The sequence below is a fragment of the Bufo gargarizans genome, chromosome 6 (assembly GCF_014858855.1).
Source record: "Bufo gargarizans isolate SCDJY-AF-19 chromosome 6, ASM1485885v1, whole genome shotgun sequence".
Taxonomy (NCBI): domain Eukaryota; kingdom Metazoa; phylum Chordata; class Amphibia; order Anura; family Bufonidae; genus Bufo; species Bufo gargarizans.
In genome coordinates, this window is record NC_058085.1 from 33,767,118 (window position 1) to 33,791,641 (window position 24,524).

The window sequence follows — 24,524 nt, forward strand, 5'->3', positions numbered from 1 at the left end:
TCATCTCTCATAAGCCATTTATGCTTATTATTTGGGGGTCCCTCTTCAAACACTGGAACATGAAGGCCCCCATTTGCACTAAATTGGAAGCGGTGGAGCGCTCTGGCTCCTGCTTATCGCCCAGGAGAATGTCGTCTTCGGTCTCCTCCCCCCAGCCACGGACAACACCAGGGATCCCCAAAAAGTTTAAAACCTGCCCTTCTTGCTCCTCCTCCTCTCCCAGCCACCATCCTCCTCTGACTCCTCTTCAGACTCCTGCTGACTTGTCTCAGATGGAGTAGCCCCCCTGGGAATTCATTCAGCATTGCGACTTCCTCATCTTCCTCGATGGCTTGATCAATGACACGATGCAATGCACGCTCCAGAAAGAAGGCATAAGGTACGATGTCATTCATGGTGCCCTGGCTGCGACTGACCGGTTTTGTTATCTCATCAAATGGCTGCAGAATTCTGCATGCGTCGCGCATAAGCAGCCATTGGCACGGTGAAAACAAAACAAGCTCCCCAGAACCTGTCCTGCCACAGAGTTCGTACAGGTAGTCGTTAATGGCACGTTTCTGCTGGAGCAGCCTATCAAGCATATACAAGGTGGAGTTCCAGTGCGTCGGGCAGTCACAAATCAGACATCTGACGGGCAAGTGGTGTCGCCACTAAATGTCAGCAAGGTGAGCCATGGCCGTGTAAGATCATCTAAAATGGCCAGAGATTTTCCTGGCCTGCCCCAAGACATCCTGGACCCCGGGGTATCTGGCAACGAATTGCTGTATGTCTAAGTTTAGGAAGTGTGCCATGCACGGCATGTGTGTCATTTTGCCCTGTTTCAGCGCGCTCAGCAGATTGGCACTGTTGTCGCACACAACTTTACCAACTGTCAAATTGAGCGGGGTTAGCCACTGATCGGCCTGTGACCGCAGAGCTGAAAGGGGTGCAGGACCGGTGTGGCTCTTGGCTTCCAGGCACAACACCTGCAACAAAGCATGGCAACGTCTCACCTGGCACATCGAATAGGTTCTGGGGAGCTTAGGGGTGCAGCGGAGGAGGAGACGGAGGATGGAGTAGGAGGAGAAGAAGAGGCAGGCCGTGGGATAATGGCGGTAACTCCAAATCCACACGGGTGCCACGGGTTGCTTGACGGCCGTCAAGGTTCACCCAGTGGGCAGTAAAAGTTATGTACCTTCCCTGCCCGTGTTTGCTAGACCACGTGTCTGTGGTCAGATGTATCTTGGCACCGACACTGTGTGCCAGAGATATATTAACTTGCTGCTGAACGTGGCCATATAGTTCAGGGATTCCCTTCTGCTAGAAATATTTCCTTTGGGGACCTTACATTGCGGTGTGCCAATGGCCACAAATTTTCTAAAGGCCTCCGAGTCCACCAATATGGCAGTAGTTGGCAGGCTAGCAGTTCCGACAAGCCATCGGTCAGCAGTTGGGCAAGAGGATTATGCAGCATCATCATTTTTTTACGCTCGAACATTTGGGCCGCGACGACGGCACGGTGGAAGGTGGAGGACAAATGGGAGGAGAGAGAACGAGAAGAGGCTGGATGTCGAGCGCCGGGAGTTCGACTTTGTGGGCTCTGAAGACGTTGCTTCCACTGGGCTCGGTGATGGGAGTCCAGGTGCCTTCTTAAGGAGGTCATCCCTAGGTGAGTGTTGGCCTTACCGCGACTTATGCATTGAAAGCACAGGCTGCAGATGGCAACACTATTATCAGCAGCTGACAAGTTAAAAAAAAAGTCCACACTGCGGAGCCATGTGCCGGCCTCCTGGGAGCGCAAGATGTGACCTTGCATGGTGGATGGCTTGCTCCAGATACATTTGCAGTCTGCTTTTTGCCTTCTGTGCAAGTTCTGCATGCTTCTCTGCTTCTATTCCCTATCTGCTGCTCTGTCTCTCCCTCTGAACTCCCCTCCTCTTCCTCTCTTGTGGGCACCCACGTGACGTCCATTGACACGTCATCATCGTCACCTTCACTACCACTGACATTAGAGATCTTGGAGTAGGCAGCAACAGCGGGGACCACCCTCCTTGGGCTGATCTGGGTACTGTCGTCAGACTTCTGGGTGCCGGCCGTTGCTACCTCCTCTTTCTCATCCGATGCCTGCGCATCAGTAAGGTCTGGGAATGGATAGGAAAATAATTCCTCTGACTCGAGTGGAGGGGCTATGGTGGTGGTGCTAGTGGTGGTGGTGTGTTTGGGGGTGCACACAGCAGAGAGTGAGGAGGATGCAGATACAGAGGATGAGGAGGGTGCAGAAGCGGAAGGCTGAGTGAGCCACTCAACCAACTCTGGTGCGCCCTTTTAAGTTATCGCACACGCCTTCTCCAACTTCCCACTTAGTCTCTGGCCTGGTGCCCCTGCCCGACCCCTACCATCCCTGGGGAATGGTCTGCCTCCTTCTCTACCTGTAATTTTCTAAATGACCCTCTGCCTAAGTCCGTAGAGAAGAGCAGTATTTGTGGAAGAAGGTATATCGCGGCCCTCAATCAGTATTTGGTGGAAAAAGGTATATAGCAATAGCACCCCTAAATCAGTATTTTGTGGAAGAAGGTATATGGCACCCCTCAATCAGTATTTGGCGGAAACAGGTATATAGCACCCCTCAATCAGTATTTGGCAAAATCAGGTATAAGGCACCCCTCAATCAGTATTTGGTGGAAGAAGGTATATAGCAATAGCACCCCTCAATCATTATTTTGTGGAAGAAGGTATATAGCACCCTTCAATCAGTACAGTCCTGAGCAAAAGTTTAAGACCACTTGAAAAATAGCAAAAAATCATATTTTACATTGTTGGATCTTAACAAGGTTCCAAGTAGAGCTTCAACATGCAACAAAAAGAAATGAGAGTAAGACAAAACATTTTTTGAGCATTCAATTAATTGAAAATAACGATTAAACTGAAACAGGCTGTTTTTCAGCTGATCCACATTTTAGGACCACATGCCTTTAAAAGGACAAATCTGTACAGATGTGGATTCATTGTCATTTTCTGTCAGGTAGTCACACGTTGTGATGGAAAGGCAAAAAAAACCTCTCCCTTTTTGAACGTGGTCGGGTTGTTGAACTGCATAAGCAGGGTCTCTCACAGCTCGCCATCACTGCTGAGGTAGGACACAGTAAGACAGTCATTTGGAATTTCTTAAATGATCTTGATGGTTATGGAACAAAAAAGTCAAATGGAAGACCCAAATAAATTTCATCAGCACTGAGCCGGAGGATCCAATTGGCTGTCCGTCAAGACACTGGACGATCCTCGTCCCAAATTAAGACCCTTACTGGTGTTGACTGCAGCCCCATTACCATCAGACGGCATCTGAGACTGAAGGGCTTCAAAAACAAAAAACGGCTTCAAAGACCACGTCTCCTTGAACGCCACAGAACTGCTTGTTTGGACTTTGCAAAAGAGCACCAAACATTGGACATTCAAAGGTGGAAGAAAGTTTTATTCTTTGATGAGAAAAAATTTAACCTTGATGGTCCTGATGGTTTCCAATGTTACTGGCATGACAAGCAGATCCCACCTGAGATGTTTTCTACGCGCCACAGTGGAGGGGGCGTCATAATGGTCTGGGGTGCTTTTTCCTTCAGTGGAACAATGGAGCTGCAAGAAGTGCAGCGGCGTCAAACGGCCGCTGGCTATGTCCAGATGTTGCAGAGAGCATTCCTCATGACGGAGGGCCCTCGTCTGTGTGGTAACGACTGGGTTTTTCAACAGGACAACGCTACAGTACACAATGTCGGCAGGACAAGGGACTTCTTCCAGGAGAATAACATCACTCTTTTGACCCATCTTGCGTGTTCCCCTGATCTGAATCCAATTGAGAACCTTTGGGGATGGATGGCAAGGGAAGTTTACAAAAATGGACAACAGTTCCAGACAGTAGATAGCCTTCGTGCGGCAGTCTTCACCACTTGGAGAAATGTTCCCACTCATCTCATGGAAACACTTGCATCAAGCATGCCAAAACGAATTTTGGAAGTGATAAACAATAACGGCGGAGCTACTCGTTACTGAGTTCATGTTTGGAAGTTGGATTTCTGTTTTGGGTGGGTCCTAAACTTTTGATCAGCTGAAAAACAGCCTGTTTCAGTTTATTCGTTGTTTTCATTAAATTTAATGCTCAAAAAATGTTTTGTCTCACTCCCATTTCTTCTTGTTGCATGTTGAAGCTCTACTTGAAACATTGACATTTTTCAAGTGGTCTTAAACTTTTGATCAGGATTGTATTTTGGGTAAGAAGGTATATGGCATCCCTCAATCAGTATTTAGCGGAAACTGGTATATAGCACCCCTCAATCAGGATTTTGTGAAAGAAGATATATAGCACTCCTCAATCAGTATTTGGCGGAAACCATTATATAGCATCCCTCAATCAGGATTTTGTGGAAGAAGGTATATAGCACCCCTCAATCAGTATTTTGCGGAAACGGGTATATGGCACTCCTCAATCAGTATTTGGTGGAAGAAGGTAAATAGCACCCCTCAATCAGTATTTGGCAGAAACAGGTATATGGCACCCCTCAATCAGTATTTGGTGGAAGAAGGTGTATAGCAATAGCACCCCTCAATCAGTATTTTGTGGAAGAAGGTATATAGCACCCCTCAATCAGTATTTGGCGGAAACTGGTATATAGCACCCCCTAATCAGTATTTGGCCGAAATAGGTATATAGCACCCCTCAATCCGAATTTTGTGGAAGAAGGTATATAGCACCCCTCAATCAGTATTTGGCAGAAACAGATTTATAGCACCCCTCAATCAGTATTTGGCGGAAACAGATATATAGCACCTGTCACGGCTGAGGATGGGGAAAACCCTCAGCCGTGCGATGCCAGAAGATGTTAAGCTGCTCGGCCAGGACGGCAGGATTAGGGAGCAGGTCACCTCCTAAAGCGTCCCTAACCTGACCCTAACTCCTAGCTGCATGTGCCGACCTTGAAGGTAGGAGGGCCCATACTCAGGAACCTCGGATCCCTTACCCCCCCCAGGACCGGTCCCTGAACTAGGAGTCAAGGTAAGACGGCCTGTTCCTTCTGGCCAAGCTACAAGGAATGGGGAAACACATACAACATACAGATATGACAGGGGAACAACTAGTTCCACACGTACCTGTCACAGCCACGCTGACTGGAACCCATGCATGCACTACTAATGTCCACAGAACAACTAGAGGACACAGCACACATAACACACAGGTAACCAGGACATCCGTAGTTGCAAATAAACAGAGACAAAGGAAAACATCAACTGAACATCAAGACATAAACTTCACAGATAAACCTATGACCACAAGGGTGGCAGATGATATACACAGGAGGCTGCTCCAGCTAAGCATGGCTGAAGCAACCCACTGACACATGTCAAACACTGAGGCTATATAGGCCTAAGAGGCCACACCCACACGGATACACCCAGTGTCTCACACACACAGAAAGGGAGTTAACCCTTCCAACACCAGGGAAGGGAAAACACCACTTAAAGGGGAAGTGTCCAAACCAAGATCACACTGTGGCTGTTGCTGCAGGCAACGACATGGGTGGCAACCATGTCCTGGGAGTCAGCCCGAAGGCCGGGACACTGCCACCACATGTACACATCCAACCAAACGTTGCCACGGGCAGCCACAGTGAAGGGAAGAGTCCTAGTGCACACACAACACAAAACGCAGTGCACACCAGACAAACAAACACAACACCCAACATGAAGGTTGTTAGGTGCAACCGCATGCCATGCATGCGTTTGAGGAGTCACGACCATAACCGTGGCCGTGACAGCACCCCTCAATCAGTATTTTGTGAAAGAAGGTATATAGCACCCCTCAATCAGTATTTGGCAGAAACAGGTATATGGCACCCCTCAATCAGTATTTTTTGGAAGCAGGTGTATCACAACCCTCAATCAGTATTTAGTGGAAGAAGGTATATAGCAATAGCACCCCTCAATCAGTATTTAGTGGAAGAAGGTATATGGCACCCCTCAATCAGTATTTGTCGGAAACAGGTATATGGCACCCCTCAATCAGTATTTTGTGGAAGCAGGTTTATTGCAGCCCTCAATCAGTATTTTGTGGAAGCAGGTTTATTGCAGCCCTCAATCAGTATTTGGCAGAAACAGGTATATAGCACCCCTTAATCAGGATTTTGTGAAAGAAGGTATATCGCAGCCCTCAAGCAGTTTTTTGGGGGGCAACAGGTATATCACACCCGTTGCAAATTTTTACTACAATAGCGTTTGTCCCTCTATCTAGCTGCGGTATCGCAGCAGAACCGCACACAACTGCTGCACAATACAAATACACTATAATATAATTTCTATGTTAGAAAGTATATTATAAGTATATCACACCCCTCTATATCACACCTATCGATAGCACACCTATACCAGTCCTTAAAAGGACTTTTGTGGCTCTATTAGCTAGCGTTTGTTGTCCCTTACTGTCCCTGCTCCAAAATGCAACCTCTCCCTACACTGGCAAAACACATAATGTAAAATGGCTGCGAGATCGAATTCTGTTATAGGGTTGGGGGTGTGTCCATGTGCTGAAACGTCTCAATTGACTGTCCTTTCCCCCCTGATGGATATGTCATGGGTCAATATTTCGGCGCTATGCAAAAAAATATGGCGCGTTTGAATATCGCCATATGTTCGGCGAAATACGAACGAGCAAAGTTCACCGTGGAACGACCGCCGGGCTAAACGCAAGGCCATCTCTAATTGCAAAGTCAGGATGGGTTAAACGTCCTATAAGCCAGTCACTGGATAAGACTGATCATCACTTCGGTCAGTGATTGGCTGAGCCAGGCATTTTCATCTGTCTCCTAAGTGTTGAATCGGGATCAGGAAGTGGTGAGCAGCAGAGACCACAGCAGTGTCATAATGGCCTAAATATTAATAAATTTCATTAGTAAAATGAGTAATGATTATTTTTTATAAACCCATCCTGGAAAGATATTCTTATAATTAATTATAATAATTAAATTAATTATCAATTGAGTTCAGGTCAGACACGGTCTGTGTTTACCGAACTGAGCTCGATTGTATGAATCAGCCCTTACTCAGTTTGAAGAAACTCAATGGAACACATTTATCAAACACACCTTTTTTTTTTTTAAATAAACAGTCATATCGGCAACGCTAGTCTTCAATTTGCGCTTCGTTTATTATCCCTTAATAAATCAGGCTTTTCTTTGGTTTAAATCTGACATCTAGTGGTTGTTGAAAAGATAGGTTCCTATTCACTAAGACTATTTCGTATGCACATGAAAATGTGAGCTGAAATTAGGTGCACGTCCCCATGAAAGTAGGCAAAATGTAGCAAAATGCACCACTCAAAACAGAGACAGAACAGTAAGCCAGCCCTGGAGTGGAGTAGAAATTAGGCTGTTTTTACGCCTAAATCAGGTGCAAAATAAGGTGCACCTACATACAGAATTACAGTAAATTTGTCAGAAAATAGGTACAAAAGTTTTAAAACTTCTGAATTAGTCTTAGAACTCAAAACAGACACAAATGCCTCCAGAACAGGTGCAAAATCAGTTGGTAAATGAGACAGTCGGAAGCAGGCTTTTTACTCATGAAAACAGGCGTAGACACTATAGTAAATGTGCCCCAATATGGCTCAGGCTGGGTGATAAATCTGGAGAACCCTTTAGACCAGTGTTCCTGAACTCCAGCCCTCAGGGCTCACCTGCCGGTCATATTTTCAGATTTTTCTTAGTATTGAGCAGGTGATATAATTAGTGTCCATGCATCAGGACGTACCACAGGTATTCATTCTGTGGGATGTTCTCAAGTCATGACCGGCAGGTGGGCCCTTAGGACTGGAGGTGAGGAACATTTCTTTACACTGTCTAGTCTAACCTTACACCACCTGTTTATTGGCTTACTTTGCAATAGAATTTAATGCCAAATCTCTTAACCTGCGTACCCTTTCCTATGAAGTCATGTCCATATTTCACAAAGACAAACCCCCTCAGTGGATACATTTTCTGGCTTACATTTTCAAGTGTGTGAAATGCCCCGATCCTTCCATGGATCCCTTCAGTTTTTTCACATCGCTGCAGTGACACCATTGGTCACAGAACTGATACCAATTTGTATGAACAGGTCAAGGAAGGGGCCATCAGCTCGAGTTATGCCTCATTCACACGTCAGTGTTTTGGACAGTGATTTCCATCAGTGATTTTGTGCCAAAACCAGGTGCAGCTCTAAACACAGAACAGGTGCAGATCCTTCCCTTATACCTTATGTCTGTGGAGGCTTCAATCCAGTTTTTTTCTTACAATCACTGAAAAACATTCATGTGTGAATGAGGCTTTATTGTGGAGTCCTGAGATGTAGACACATTTACCACTACCAGGTTCCATTGATTGCTGATGTTTCCACCTTGAGTTCCGGGTATTTCTGAATATCTACAATACTATCTAGATTTGCTTTTAACTCCTGTTTTTGCGATCTGCAAACCACAGATCTGCAAAATGCGTATGCAGTCTGTGTGCCATTTTATTGCAGACTCAACTTCAATAAGTCCACACTTTGCAGAAAAGGTAAGGACATGATCTATCTATTGCGTAATGGACATACGGATGCGGAAAGCACATGGAAGCATGTATTCAAAGTACTATCTTCTATGATATCTCCTCTGATTACCTCCAGTATTTGTACTTTACATGGGATTTTGTTGGATTTTTACATTATCTCATCTCCTTTCCATTCAGGTTCCTACAAAATAGGATCTGCACAGTGGATATCTTCTATATAAGATCCTTCTCCTGATTGACGCATCAAGAATGGATAGGGACAGAGACAAGATGGCAGAGAGTATAATAAATCTCACCCTAGAGATCCTCTTCCGGCTTACTGGAGAGGTGAGAGATTCTGATGATGTCAAATTACCTCATCTTATCAATGTTACTAACAGAAGGACATGATTGGAGAGGTGAAAGACTGGAAATGTATGGAGTGATATTTATTACTGTGTCTCTCCATAACCAGGACTACACAGTAGTGAAGAAGACATCTGGTGAGCTCTGTCAGGCCCCTGTGTCTGAAGGATGCAGAAGAACCCTGAGCCCAATCACAGGGCCTCCACCTCACCCCCTGATACACGAGGAAATCAATATAGAGAAGATCCTGGAACTCACTAACAAGATGATTGAGCTGCTGACTGGAGAGGTGACACTGCTGGAAATGCTAGGAAATTAAACAGTAATGTTATGAAGGGATCTGGGTGATGACTGCATCATTGTGTTTTCAGGTTCCTATAAGGTTTCAGGATATCACCGTCTATTTCTCCATGGAGGAGTGGGAGTTTTTGGAAGGACACAAAGATCTGTACAAGGACGTCATCATGGAGGATCATCAGCTGCTTACATCACCAGGTAATAGACTGCATTACTGTGAATTCTAAGACCTGGGAATAAATAGGCTTAACAAGGCTTTTTTGCATAAAATATTTACTGAACTATACTAAAACATATATATAAAAGATAACATACAGAGTAAAGTACCTGTCACCAAAGTTGCGGACAAATGACTCAACTCTCCATGTCACGGATGGTGTTGCAGGAAACTAGAAATCACAAATAAAGATCCAACTGACTTGATCCCAAACTAAGGAACATATAAAAGCCCTAGAGCTCTCCCTGACTGCCCAGCCCATGCAAAGATCTTAATGATAGAAAATTGCTTGCCCTCGTACCTAGACTGAGTGACACCTGAAAACCCTACAATAGTGAGGGGAGCCACCGGCTCCCTGCACTTAATATGGAGGGAGTCAGGGTTACCTAGAATCAAGCCAACAGGAAAACACAAATAAAGGAGAAGACTTAACTGAGGAACCAGGAGTTGCAGCATCTAGCAGTGAGCACAATCCAGAAAGTTGTATAAACCGCAAAGTGATGCAGTATGGGAGGGGATATAAAGGGATGCAATCAGTGCAACTAGATGACAGCTGAGAGAGGGAAATAAGATGACAAAATGAAACCAAAAGAACCTCAAGCAAGAGGTACTGAAGAACGTCTGTCAGAGCTTCTCAGAGATCTAGCGGTGACACTCCATCAACCAGATTCCAACTTGGCACCACGTCCATACCCATATGATACAAAGTGAAGTGGTAGTAGTAAGACACAGCTTACCCTAATGATGTCTTTAATGGATCTAACCTCTTTGTTACATGCTAGATTTTTTTATACCTTCCCGGCCTCTCCTAAAGGTCTGTGTGCAGTACACATGTACAGTTACATCACACCTCAGGAAGCGACCAGGTACCTGGTACCACTTACCAGATACAGGTCCTTCTAAAAAAAATTGCATATTGTGATAAAGTTCATTATTTTCTGTAATGTACTGATAAACATTAGACTTTCATATATTTTAGATTCATTACACACAACTGAAGTAGTTCAAGCCTTTTATTGTTTTAATATTGATGATTTTGGCATACAGCTCATGAAAACCCAAAATTCCTATCTAAAAAAATTAGCATATCATGAAAAGGTTCTCTAAACGAGCTATTAACCTAATCATCTGAATCAACTAATTAACTCTAAACACCTGCAAAAGATTCCTGAGGCTTTTAAAAACTCCCAGCCTGGTTCATTACTCAAAACCGCAATCATGGGTAAGACTGCCGACCTGACTGCTGTCCAGAAGGCCATCATTGACACCCTCAAGCAAGAGGGTAGGACACAGAAAGAAATTTCTGAACGAATAGGCTGTTCCCAGAGTGCTGTATCAAGGCACCTCAGTGGGAAGTCTGTGGGAAGGAAAAGACCCTGAGGAAGATTGTGGAGAAGGACCGATTCCAGACCTTGGGGGACCTGCGGAAGCAGTGGACTGAGTCTGGAGTAGAAACATCCAGAGCCACCGTGTACAGGCGTGTGCAGGAAATGGGCTACAGGTGCCGCATTCCCCAGGTCAAGCCACTTTTGAACCAGAAACAGCGGCAGAAGCGCCTGACCTGGGCTACAGAGAAGCAGCACTGGACTGTTGCTCAGTGGTCGAAAGTACTTTTTTAGGATGAAATCAAATTTTGCATGTCATTCGGAAATCAAGGTGCCAGAGTCTGGAGGAAGACTGGGGAGAGGGAAATGCCAAAATGCCTGAAGTCCAGTGTCAAGTACCCACAGTCAGTGATGGTCTGGGGTGCCATGTCAGCTGCTGGTGTTGGTCATCTGTGTTTTATCAAGGGCAGGGTCAATGCAGCTAGCTATCAGGAGATTTTGGAGCACTTCATGCTTCCATCTGCTGAAAAGCTTTATGGAGATGAAGATTTTATTTTTCAGCACGACCTGGCACCTGCTCACAGTGCCAAAACCACTGGTAAATGGTTTACTGACCATGGTATTACTGTGCTCAATTGGCCTGCCAACTCTCCTGACCTGAACCCCATAGAGAATCTGTGGGATATTGGGAAGAGAAAGTTGAGAGACGCAAGACCCAACACTCTGGATGAGCTTAAGGCCGCTATCGAAGCATCCTGGGCCTCCATAACACCTCAGCAGTGCCACAGGCTGATTGCCTCCATGCCACGCCGCATTGAAGCAGTCATTTCTGCAAAAGGATTCCCAAACAAGTATTGAGTGCATAACTGAACATAATTATTTGAAGGTTGACTTTTTTTTGTATTAAAAACACTTTTCTTTTATTGGTCGGATGAAATATGCTAATTTTTTTAGATAGGAATTTTGGGTTTTCATGAGCTGTTTGCCAAAATCATCAATATTAAAACAATAAAAGGCTTGAACTACTTCAGTTGTGTGTAACGAATCTAAATTATATTAAAGTCTAATGTTTATCAGTACATTACAGAAAATAATGAACTTTATCACAATATGCAAATTTTTTTAGAAGGACCTGTACATTACAAGAAATTGAAGGGGAGAGAACCACTGAAATACCTTGCTACGTACACACATGACTAAATACACCCAGCATCTCATTATTTGTATGTATAGATTGTCAAAACTGAATTTGTATAGAATCTTTAATTAGATATGTAATATAATCTGTTCAGCAGCTATACATTCACCCGTTGAGCCAAAATGCTATTTCATGTGTGGAAATCCTCACATAATAATAATCTACAGCATAAACTGACATGAGGTGTGGATTTAAAATCTACAACTTGTCAATTTATGGTCAGTCCACTATGAATTTTATTCTTTCTAATGCATTGGGTGAAATCCATGTTCTGTGTGCAGTGAAGAATCTGCAGCGTACCATGTAGAATTTGGTGTGGAAATGTTGAGGATTTACTGTGGATTTCACCCCTACATTTCAAGGTGAAATCCACAGCAGATATCCTCTACATAATTTAACATTCTGCGGATTCAAAATCTGGATGTCAGGTCAGATTCCAGAGCTTTCCACCGTGTTCCTAATTCTTCATCGTCTGTTAGAAAAAGTATACGAGCAGTTTTGAGACTGAAGAACCAGCGGCTCCTATTAGACTTATATCAAGTTCCTGTGTGCTAACAGAATACAGAATGTGGAGACATATACACAAATAAGAGGAGGAGGATTGAAAGTCAGAGCTATGAGTGTCAGGATTGGTGGTCACCAGGTTCTAGGAGTAAGAGAACTAGATAATAGATCATAATTAACACATAACAATCTTCACGGCAAGCAGGAAAAACAAGTATCACCTTCCAAATAAGAGATCATTGGGGAAGATTTATCAAGGCCGTCTAAAAGAAAAACTGTCATTCTTCATAAGCAGAATAGGAAATAAAATCTTATGCTCCACATCTCATTCTTGGTAGTCCCAATGGATTACGGCTTAAAGAATACAAATGTCTGGTATTTGACCATAACAGGAATGCATCGGACGTGGTGCCTCATATAATGCCAGAATAGCATAAATATTAACCCCATCAAACCATGTTTCTCCAAGGTCACGTAGAGGAAATCCCAGTGTACTCGATCAAATGCCTTATCAGCGTCAATAAACTGAAATACACTGGAGGCCCCTGTACAGCTAACAATTTGGATTAAAGTTGTACTGTCCAGTTTGCCCACCTGTCTGTTATTTGGGGCTCTAGGGTAACCTTTTAGCCAGATTTTTTATAACTATAAAGTAAGTGTTTATCACCTTAAAAAGGCTAAATCCACTATTCCAGTTCCATTTTTTGTTTATTATATTAATTCTATTTCTGCCATAATTCTGAACATCACTCATCTAGCTTTCAAAAGTAGCTAGACAAAAAATTATGTCCAGCAGGGCCAGCTCTGGTTTTTGGTGATATCACCTCCCCCACTATTACCCCCCTACACTATTTATGGGGGGTTTCATCTCAGGAGAACCCCCTGAACTGTCTTTGTGTGGGTGGATTCTCAGGTGTACCCCACCTTCACTGGCTGTAGCGGTGGCAACTTAGGAGCACTTGAGAAACCAGGTCTCAGCAGTGTTGAGTGTGGCCTACCAGGGTAATTGATTCTGTGGGTCCATCCTCCATCTATACAATATTAGTTAAGGGGGTATTCCAGTTATACAGGATAGGGGATAACTATTAAATAATGGGGGTCCTATGCTGGGACCTCCACTGTTCACGAGAATGGGTATATTACCCCCTCAGAGACCCCCAAAATGAAAAGAGCGGCAGGTCAGGTATGCGCATGTACAGCACATTCACTGCTAGATGCAAAGTCCTTATAATATAGTAGAGAAATAATGATAACGGTACAAATAAACAAAACTACCACATCAGACATGTAAATAGTGCCACTATATAATGCTTATATAATATTGTGATATTTTCCATCCATGTGCTATCCCAGTTTCTGGTGGATAGCAAATGGACTTATTCATTTCTTTAAAAAAATAAAAATTAAAAGAAATGACATCCATGTGCTCTCTGCATCCATATGTCCGTTCTGCTAACTATAGAACATGTCCTATTCTTCTCAGCAAAAACAAAAAGTAGCTATTTCTATTGATGGAAGTGAGAAAATTGCGGAATACATGTGGAAGATATCTGTATTTTTTGGACCGATATACGGATACGATGGAGTGCATGATCCTTAGACAATGATCTGATTTGTCTTCATTGTCACAATCAGTTGAATATTGAATAGAAATGTTATAAATACTATGATGTTAAGATTATATTATTCAAAAATAATCAAATTAATTTTGTTGTTTTCAGATGACTGTACAAGAATCTCAGAAGGACATGTGACATCTTCAGATTTTAAAACAGAGGATTATTCTGTCACACAAAATACAAGTGAAGAACATGCCATAATCCCAGATGTACCCTCAGGTCTTCTCAGCAAAAATTCATCATGTGATTCTTTTAAATATGTCCAATCCTCTGATTTATCACAGACTGCAAAGGAACAAAAAGGCCACAAAATCGGTGTTGAACATCAAACAGAGGAGAAGCCGTTTTCATGTTTGGAATGTGGATTTTTTTTTAAACATAAATCTTCTCTCCTTATACATCAGAGAATGCACACAGGGGAGAAGCCATATTCATGTCCAGAATGTGGGAAATGTTTTACAGATAAATCACATCTTCTTAGACACGAGAGGAGTCACACTGGGTCAAAACCATTTTCATGTACAGAATGTGGGAAATATTTTAACCAGAAATCAGATCTAGTTAGGCATAAGAAAACTCACACAGGGGAGAAACCATTTTCGTGTCCGGAATGTGGCAAATGTTTTACTCACAAATCAACACTTGTTTACCATCAAAGAACTCACAGAGGGGAGAAACCATTTTCATGTTCAGAATGTGGAAAATCTTTTAGTTGTAAAACAAATCTTCTTAATCATCATAAAAATCATACAGGGGAGAAGCCATATTCATGTTCAGAATGTGGGAAATGTTTTACAGATAAGTCGTATCTTGTTATACATAAAAGAAGTCACACAGGAGAGAAACCATATTTATGTACAGAGTGTGGAAAATATTTTATCCAGAAATCTGATCTTGTTAGACATCAAGTAACTCACACAGGGGAGAAGCCTTTTTCGTGTTCAGAATGTGGTAAATGTTTTACTCAGAAGTCAACCCTTGTTTGTCATGAAAGAACTCACATTGGAGATAAGAAACTTTCTTGTTCAGAATGTGGAAAAAGTTTCACACATAAACCATATCTTGTTATACATCAGAGAATTCATACAGGGGAGAAGCCATTTTCTTGTCCAGAATGTGGAAAGTGTTTTATAGTGAAAACAAGTCTTGTTAAACATCAGAGAATTCACACAGGAGAGAAGCTGTTTTCTTGTCCAGAATGTGGAAAATGTTTTACAGAAAAATCACATCTTGTTACACATCAGAGAATTCACACAGGGGAGAAGCCATATTTATGCTCAGAATGTGGGAAATGTTTTACTGATAAATCAAATCTTGTTAAACATCTGAGAAGTCATAAAGGGGAGAAACCTTTTTGAGGTAATGTATGTGGAAAGTGTTTTTAACCAAAGTCGCTCTTATTGCACATCAAAGATAAATTGTCCAAAAGGAAGGAAATGTTTCAGAGACAAATCACATTTTTAAAACTCAGGAAAGTCATCTTTTTTTAGCTCTTTTTATTGATGAATAGTACACAGAAAAAATTCAAACATAAAGTAAAGGTAAATGTAATTCAAACAAAGGGAAGGCAATTTACAGCACTATGTGATGATTTAGGGTACGTTGACATCACCGGTAACTTGATCTGGCAGGCTGCTCCGGCAGAAACAGAGTTCACCAGACCTGGCATTGCCCGATGCTGTTGTTCACTGCTGGATCCCATAGACTATAATGGCATCTAGTCAGGATCTGCTTTAGCTTTAGCCATAAGTGCCAGGTGGACAAAAAACATTACATGCAACATTTTTTTGCCAGCTGGATCCCATTATAGTCTATGGGGTTCGGCAGTGAGCATCAGTATCTGGAAATGCCGGATCCAGAATCATTCCATCTGAGTTGATCAGATCTGGCAGTCCCCAATGCTGTTGTTCACCACCAAACCCCATAGACTATAATGGCATCTGGTGAGGATCTGCTTTAGCTTTAGCCATGGGTGCCAGGTTTAAGGTGGATAAAAACCACTGCGTGCAACATTTTTTTGCCGGCTGTATCCCATTATAGTCTATTGGGTCCGGAAGCGAGCATCAGTATCTGTAAATGCCAGATCCTGAGAACTTCAGCAGGCTGTTCTCTACTGGATCAGGTTACTGATGATGTGAATGTAGCCAAAGAAATGTCGGCAATTATAACTAAACCTCTGTTATCAATAAAACTAATAGACTCCAGATAACGCAGCTGTAGATCCAACATGTGCATAGAATATTTCACATTAAGATATATAACAGCATCTTAAGACTTGTTACTCGTTAATAAATATTTGACTTTAAACCATATCCTTGTGGTTAGGCCTATTTTCTTTACCCTTTAGACTTGAAGGTAACATCTTAGAACCTATGGAGTTAAGCGAGAACTGATATAACATTGAGAGGAGAATTACACTGTGGATCCTAGACTTTGCGGAATTTTCTAAGACATTTTCTGTTTTAGAAACAAATCCATTCATTTGGGCACATTAATATTAACTATATTATGCCGTTGAGTCTCCTGTCCAGCTCATCATGTAGCAATATACAAGTATAATGTTGCCCATGCTGCTCATTAAGTAGATCAAATACATGTAATACAGGGATAGCTGGTACTTGAGAACAAACCAACTGAGAAAGAGTCTGTAATTTTGGAATGAAATATATGAATACATCTCCTGGTATCTATGACGGTGTGATAGAAGAACACTGCCTACTCTAAAACATGTTACAGGTGTGAGGTAACTGTGATGCACAATGTGTCTAGAGGAAAATATAAAGGGAATGGATCATCAGAAAATGACCCATCGAGTGGACCTTGTGGGAAGCTTATCAAGAGAATGCCAAGAGTGTGCAAAGCAGTAATCAAAGCAAAAGGTGGAATATAACATATTTTCAGTTGTTTCACACTTTTTTGTTATCTATATAATTCCACATGTGTTAATTCATAGTTTTGATGCCTTCAGTGTGAATCTACAATTTTCATAGTCATGAAAATATAGAAAATTCTTTAAATGAGTAGGTGTGTCCAAACTTTTGGTCTGTACTGTATAGCTGCAGAATTAAACTGAGAAAATATTTTTATTTTGTATTGAAATAGGCCACTAAACGCTTTCACCACAAATAACTGCAACAGTGAAGTGCATAAATATTTTTCTTTCTGTACTGAAATAGGCCACTAAACGCTTTCACCATAAATAACTGCAACAGTGAAATGCTTATATATTTTTCTTTTTGTACTGAAATAGTACACTAAATGCTTTCAACACATACAGGTCCTTCTAAAAAAATTAGCATATTGTGATAAAGTTCATTATTTTCTGTAATGTACTGATAAACATTAGACTTTCATATATTTTAGATTCATTACACACAACTGAAGTAGTTCAAGCCTTTTATTGTTTTAATATTGATGATTTTGGCATACAGCTCATGAAAACCCAAAATTCCTATCTAAAAAAATTAGCATATCATGAAAAGGTTCTCTAAACGAGCTATTAACCTAATCATCTGAATCAACTAATTAACTCTAAACACCTGCAAAAGATTCCTGAGGCTTTTAAAAACTCCCAGCCTGGTTCATTACTCAAAACCGCAATCATGGGTAAGACTGCCGACCTGACTGCTGTCCAGAAGGCCATCATTGACACCCTCAAGCAAGAGGGTAAGACACAGAAAGAAATTTCTGAACGAATAGGCTGTTCCCAGAGTGCTGTATCAAGGCACCTCAGTGGGAAGTCTGTGGGAAGGAAAAAGTGTGGCAGAAAACGCTGCACAACGAGAAGAGGTGACCGGACCCTGAGGAAGATTGTGGAGAAGGACCGATTCCAGACCTTGGGGGACCTGCGGAAGCAGTGGACTGAGTCTGGAGTAGAAACATCCAGAGCCACCGTGTACAGGCGTGTGCAGGAAATGGGCTACAGGTGCCGCATTCCCCAGGTCAAGCCACTTTTGAACCAGAAACAGCGGCAGAAGCGCCTGACCTGGGCTACAGAGAAGCAGCACCGGACTGTTGCATGTCATTCGGAAATCAAGGTGCCAGAGTCTGGAGGAAGACTGGGGAGAGGGAAATGCCAAGTCCAGTGTCATATACCCACAGTCAGTGATGGTCTGGGGTGCCATGTCAGCTGCTGGTGTTGGTCCACTGTGTTTTATCAAGGGCAGGGTCAATGCAGCTAGCTATCAGGAGATTTTGGAGCACTTCATGCTTCCATCTGCTGAAAAGCTTTATGGAGATGAAGATTTCATTTTTCAGCACGACCTGGCACCTGCTCACAGTGCCAAAACCACTGGTAAATGGTTTACTGACCATGGTATTACTGTGCTCAATTGGCCTGCCAACTCTCCTGACCTGAACCCCATAGAGAATCTGTGGGATATTGGGAAGAGAAAGTTGAGAGACGCAAGACCCAACACTCTGGATGAGCTTAAGGCCGCTATCGAAGCATCCTGGGCCTCCATAACACCTCAGCAGTGCCACAGGCTGATTGCCTCCATGCCACGCCGCATTGAAGCAGTCATTTCTGCAAAAGGATTCCCGACCAAGTATTGAGTGCATAACTGAACATAATTATTTGAAGGTTGACTTTTTTTGTATTAAAAACACTTTTCTTTTATTGGTCGGATGAAATATGCTAATTTTATGAGATAGGAAATTTGGGTTTTCATGAGCTGTATGCCAAAATCATCAAAATTAAAACAATAAAAGGCTTGAACTACTTCAGTTGGTGTGTAATGAATCTATAATATATGAAAGTCTAATGTTTATCAGTACATTACAGAAAATAATGAACTTTATCACAATATGCTAATTTTTTGAGAAGGACCTGTATAACTGCAGAATTGAACTGAGAATATATTTTTCTTTCTGTACTGTAATAGGCCACAAAATGCTTTTACCACATATAAATACAGAAGTGAAATGCATATATATATTTCTTTCTGTACTGAAATAGGCCACTAAATGCTTTTACCACATATAACTGCAGCAGTGCAATGCATATATATTTTTCTTTCTGTACTAAAATAGGTCACAAAACAATCTCCACAAATAACTGCAACAGTGAATTGCGTATATATTTTTCTTTCTGTACTGATATAGGCCACTAAACGCTTTCAACCCATGTAACTGCAGAAGTGAACTGAGAATATATTTTTCTTTCTGTACTGAAATAGGCCACTAAACGCTTTCACCACAAAAAACTGCAACAGTGAAGTGCGTATATATTTTTCTTTTTGTATTAAAATAGGGCACTAAAGGCTTTTCAACATAGCACTTGCACCCCAATAACAAGAACAAATTGCTGGAATGACAGAGCTGTATAATGGCTAATCCCCAAATAATCTTTCCCTGCACTTGTAAATCGCTTTTCTAGCACTATCCCTAGAGAATTCTGACATCTCTCCCTGCACTAAGATGCTGTGAAATGATTCCTCCCTATCCTTTCACTGCACTTATAAATAGTTTTTTTAGTTTTTTTTCACAATCATATTTTTGCTATCCCTAGCACCTACACATGTCTGTACCTGCACTCTAAATGCTGTAAAATATCAGAATCTAAGATGGCCACCGTATTTATAGGGCTGTGACATCACAGGGCTGGCTGACTGCTGATTTGCTGCATGCATATCAGTCTGGGTGATCCTGGCTTCCCAGACTTCCTTTTTCCATGTCCTCAGACGTGCAGCAGCCATTTTATGAAAAATGCGATTTCTTACCATGAAGCGCGAGGAAATTCGGATTCGTTGCAAATCAAATTTCTCCTAAAATTCGAATTGAATTATACTTCATCAGATTTGATTTGCTAATCTCTAATCAAGGTACCAAGTCAGTTTTGCCTCATAGGGAACACCATAAAAAACGAAACCTATTAAGCTATGGCGGAATTGCATTTTGGTGGAATTTTTTCCAGCTTCCTACTACGTCGTATGCAATGTTAAATAGTGCCATGAAAAAGTACAATTTGTCCTGCAAAAAAACAAGCCTTTACACGTCTATGTGAACAAAAAAATAATAAAGTTATGGCTCCAGGAGTACAAAACAGAAATGTAAGAACGGAAAATTCTACTAATGTTTACATTCCATACATCTGGCAGCGTTAGAGGCTAAGCTTTGTTTTCTTTTTGGAAAGAGAGCTAGTTTCCATATTCTTTTCTCAGAAAGCCAGAGGAGCATCACCGGGCCAGTAAGACTCCTTATATCTACTAGGCACTCTCCATACACAGAAATAGTACCCCCTGATCCTATATTCATTATGGTAATCCTAGAAGAAAACCTTGTCAGTTAATGACAAGTGATGATCACAATTTTGTTCAAGGGCTGCCTTTCCTGGTCATTGACATTGCTCTGCCCTTCAGAAGTGTAAATGAAGCTGGAAGAGGTGAACCTTGAAGTCTGGATGTCTAGTCTGAAACATCTGGTGTATATAAATTAGACATCTACAAAACATAGGCCCTTTATTCATTTAGAGAATTTTTTTAGCCGTCTTTGTTTCACACACGGCACAATGTCATCGGGTGGACTGTAATTGTATAAGTAAAAGAAACACTTCGGTACGTTGCCTATATTGTCAGCGTCACTGGTCCCAAATGTGAAGTGGGCAATGTTCACACAAACCGTCAATGCTTTTTCAGGGTAGGACCGCACTGCTTTTTTCATGATATTTAATTCTTCACTCTAGCACAAACCCATCAGCATATTTGGACACAGAGAACCAAATTGCCCTCCACAGATGCACTCCTCTCCTCTAGCACACTCCTGTGGGATATCGAGAGACCGCACCAATAGTGAAGCACTGATTATACTCACAAAGCCACTTTCGGTTAAAAGCTCATCACAAACATAAAACGCCGTTTTCGCTTTCGCACTTCATCAGAGGCAACTCACTGCACACACCATGTCTCCTTCGTTTGGTTTCCTATGGCTGTCCCTAGAGGAAACTCAAGGTCACATAATGTTGGGAATGAAGCGTTCCTTACCGACGATCTGCTGATTTCTGGTAGAGGATACCGCTGCATTTACACACAGTAATCTCCTGCAGAGATGAGGAGTAGCGATCGCTAATGACATTGTTCTTCCCCATAGCGACTAGTTGTTTCCCAGCAGCAGATCATGGTTACAAAGCCCTATCTGCCACTGAAAAACAAGGATTTTTGTGTTCGCACAAAAGATCCAATTAACCAATGAACGAGCGAAACGCTAACTGACGGTACATTTACACCGCCCGATCATCGCCAACGAGCGTTACTCAATGATCTATGCGAATCTCAGCCTGTGTAAAGGCTCCTTTAGGATTTAAAGCTCAAAGACAATTAGTGAGATGATCCCTTTGTTTAGGGATAATACAGTACCTAATTTCTAGGCTACACACCTAACATGAGGTACGGTAGGTATACTACAATAATGTATGAATAGCCATGGCTAAAAGACTATGTAGGATCACCATAAAAAAACTAATGAAATGGACTCATTCAATACAAACAGGCTAAAACACTGAGGCCTCAGCCCAATTTTTGCTGCAGTGATCGAACATATTGTTCTGCCATCTTTGTCATCAATTGGGCTGTACTGAGTGGTTTAGTATAGCGGACTATATCACTGAAATAACTAAATAACTATTCTTATATTTGCAAAAACACATTTAACACATGCAATTAATGTGTAATAAAAAGCACAACCCAGCATCATGGGGAAATCACTGAATAAAATAAATTATATATTGCCCCCAGGAAGTCTGCAGCCTTACTGCTCCCAGAGAGCCTGCTGCCATATTTCCCCAGAGAGCCTGCTGCCATATTGCCCCAGAGAGTCTGCTTCCATATTGCCCCAGAGAGCCTGCTGCCATATTGCCTCAGAGAGCCTGCTTCCATATTGCCCCAGAGAGCCTGCTTCCATATTGCCCCAGAGAGCCTGCTGCCATATTGCCCCAGAGAGCCTGCTGCCATATTGCCCCAGAGAGCCTGCTGCCATATTGCCCCAGAGAGCCTGCTGCCATATTGCCCCAGAGAGCCTGCTTCCATATTGCCCCAGAGAGCCTGCAGCCATATTACCCCAGAGAGCCTGCTGCCATATTTCCCCAGAGAGCCTGCTGCCATATTGCCCCAGAGAGCCTGCTGCCATATTTCCCCCAGAGAGTCTGCAGCCATATTGCCCCCAGAGAGTCTGCAGCCATATTTCCCCCAGAGAGCCTGCAGCCATATTGCCCCAGAGAGCCTGCAGCCATATTGCCCCCGAGAGCCTGCAGCCATATTGCCCCAGAGAGCCTGCAGCCATATTGCCCCCGAGAGCCTGCAGCCATATTGCCCCCGAGAGCCTGCAGCCATATTGCCCCAGAGAGCCTGCTTCCATATTGCCCCAGAGAGCCTGCTGCCATATTTCCACAGAGAGCCTGCAGCCATATTTCCCCCAGAGAGCCTGCTGCCATATTGCCCCAGAGAGCCTGCTTCCATATTGCCCCAGAGAGCCTGCTGCCATATTGCCCCAGAGAGCCTGCTTCCATATTGCCCCAGAGAGCCTGCTGCCATATTGCCCCAGAGAGCCTGCTGCCATATTGCCCCCAGAGAGCCTGCTGCCATATTGCCCCAGAGAGCCTGCTGCCATATTGCCCCAGAGAGCCTGCAGCCATATTGCCCCCAGAGAGTCTGCAGCCATATTTCCCCAGAGAGCCTGCAGCCATATTGCCCCAGAGAACCTGCAGCCATATTTCCCCCAGAGAGCCTGCTGCCATATTTCCCCAGAGAGCCTGCAGCCATATTGCCCCAGAGAGCCTGCAGCCATATTGCCCCCAGAGAGCCTGCAGCCATATTTCCCCAGAGAGCCTGCTGCCATATTGCCCCAGAGAGCCTGCAGCCATATTGCCCCCAGAGAGTCTGCAGCCATATTGCCCCCAGAGAGTCTGCAGCCATATTTCCCCAGAGAGCCTGCAGCCATATTTCCCCAGAGAGCCTGCAGCCATATTGCCCCAGAGAGCCTGCTTCCATATTGCCCCAGAGAGCCTGCAGCCATATTTCCCCAGAGAGCCTGCAGCCATATTGCCCCAGAGAGCCTGCAGCCATATTTCCCCCAGAGAGCCTGCAGCCATATTGCCCCCAGAGAGTCTGCAGCCATATTGCCCCAGAGAGCCTGCTGCCATATTGCCCCCAGAGAGTCTGCAGCCATACTGCTCCCAGAGAGCCTGCTGCCATACTGCTCCCAGAGAGCCTGCCCTCAGAGGGCCTGCAGGATCGGGGCTATCCAGTCTGGATGCTCAATCAAGCCACAAAAATAGTTCAACAAAAAGATCTATGGTAATCTCTTCTAAATCTCATTTGGTTTTTCTTCCTCTTATTCTTTTTTCAATTAGTTACAGCAGAGAAGTTTCTTCCATTTGTAGCCAAATACACAAATGCTTACCCATTCTTCATAAGGATACTATAGGCCAGTGGTGGTGAACCTATGGCACGGGTGCAAGTAGCGGCACTCAGAGCCTTCTCAATGGGCACCCGCACCTTGGAAAAAGTCTTTGGTGTACCAATAAGCCTTAGACTTCTCCTGTCATTCATCAGCGCAGGGCGGCACAGGCAGCGCATTGTATGTAGGCAGGCTGTTATAGCTAAATAATAACATACATGAAAGATACACTATACTGGACTGTAGTATTCAGGGTAAATTGCCGTGTTGGCACTTTGCGATAAATAAGTGGGTTTTAGGTTGCAGTTTGGCCCCTCAGTCTCTAAAAGGTTTGCCATCACTGCTATAGACTATAAGTATGTATCTAAACATGCCCCCACCTTGGGTCATCCTAGTTTATTTTTGTCTTCGAGGCATGGCACCTAAAAAGTGGTCATTCTAAAAGTATTTGTTGTTCAATGATCAATGTGTCAACTTTTGTTGTAGATCTTATAACGTGTGCATCCTGCAACATTCAGTATGTGGGATGCACAATGTGCACTTTAAAACACACATACGTGCATAACAAAAGCACAGCGGATATGTAAGTGCAAATTATTGAACAGTTTTCCAAACCACCTTGTGGTGAGGATTAACAAAGGAAACTATTCAACAGGGAAACATTTTAGTTGTTTATTTTGAAAACTTTTGCGTCTTTCAGGCTAGACAGAAAAAAACTGATGTAATCTTGCTCTACTAATCTGCCATTTACCTGTACTGGTGTGTTTGATTTTAACACTTGTATTTTTTGATCATGCGACAGTATGGAGCCTCTGCGTTGGTGATGGCTCCTTTTTTAATTCGCAATTTTTCTCCACATTTTATGTTATAAGTAAGACCACGCTGGTGGTCGAAATGCATCAATTGTGTATGTATCCTGTTCTGTAATTCGAGTGACCTCCAATAAAATCTTCAAGTTTAAGATTCTGGATTTTCTCCTCATCTTTACTTGTAGCAGTGAGCCTAACATTTCCATACATCTATTGGAATTGGTGAGCTGGAGTGACATAAGTAACATGAGTGCAAGATTAATTGTCACTAACT

At 42.9% G+C, this 24,524-nt stretch overlaps 1 protein-coding gene across 1 annotated transcript in view; it reads left to right on the top strand.

Moving 5' to 3' along the window:
- LOC122941929 (zinc finger protein 605-like) overlaps nucleotides 1-16,351 on the top strand; it is a 54,369-nt gene extending 38,018 nt beyond the window's left edge. The window contains exons 5-8 of the mRNA XM_044299427.1: nucleotides 8,739-8,873; nucleotides 9,001-9,180; nucleotides 9,263-9,386; nucleotides 14,154-16,351. Coding sequence (XP_044155362.1) covers nucleotides 8,739-8,873; nucleotides 9,001-9,180; nucleotides 9,263-9,386; nucleotides 14,154-15,409 — 1,695 coding nt within the window. The 3' untranslated portion in view covers nucleotides 15,410-16,351. The remainder of the gene's footprint in view (nucleotides 1-8,738; nucleotides 8,874-9,000; nucleotides 9,181-9,262; nucleotides 9,387-14,153) is intronic.
- Nucleotides 16,352-24,524: the final 8,173 nt, after the last annotated feature.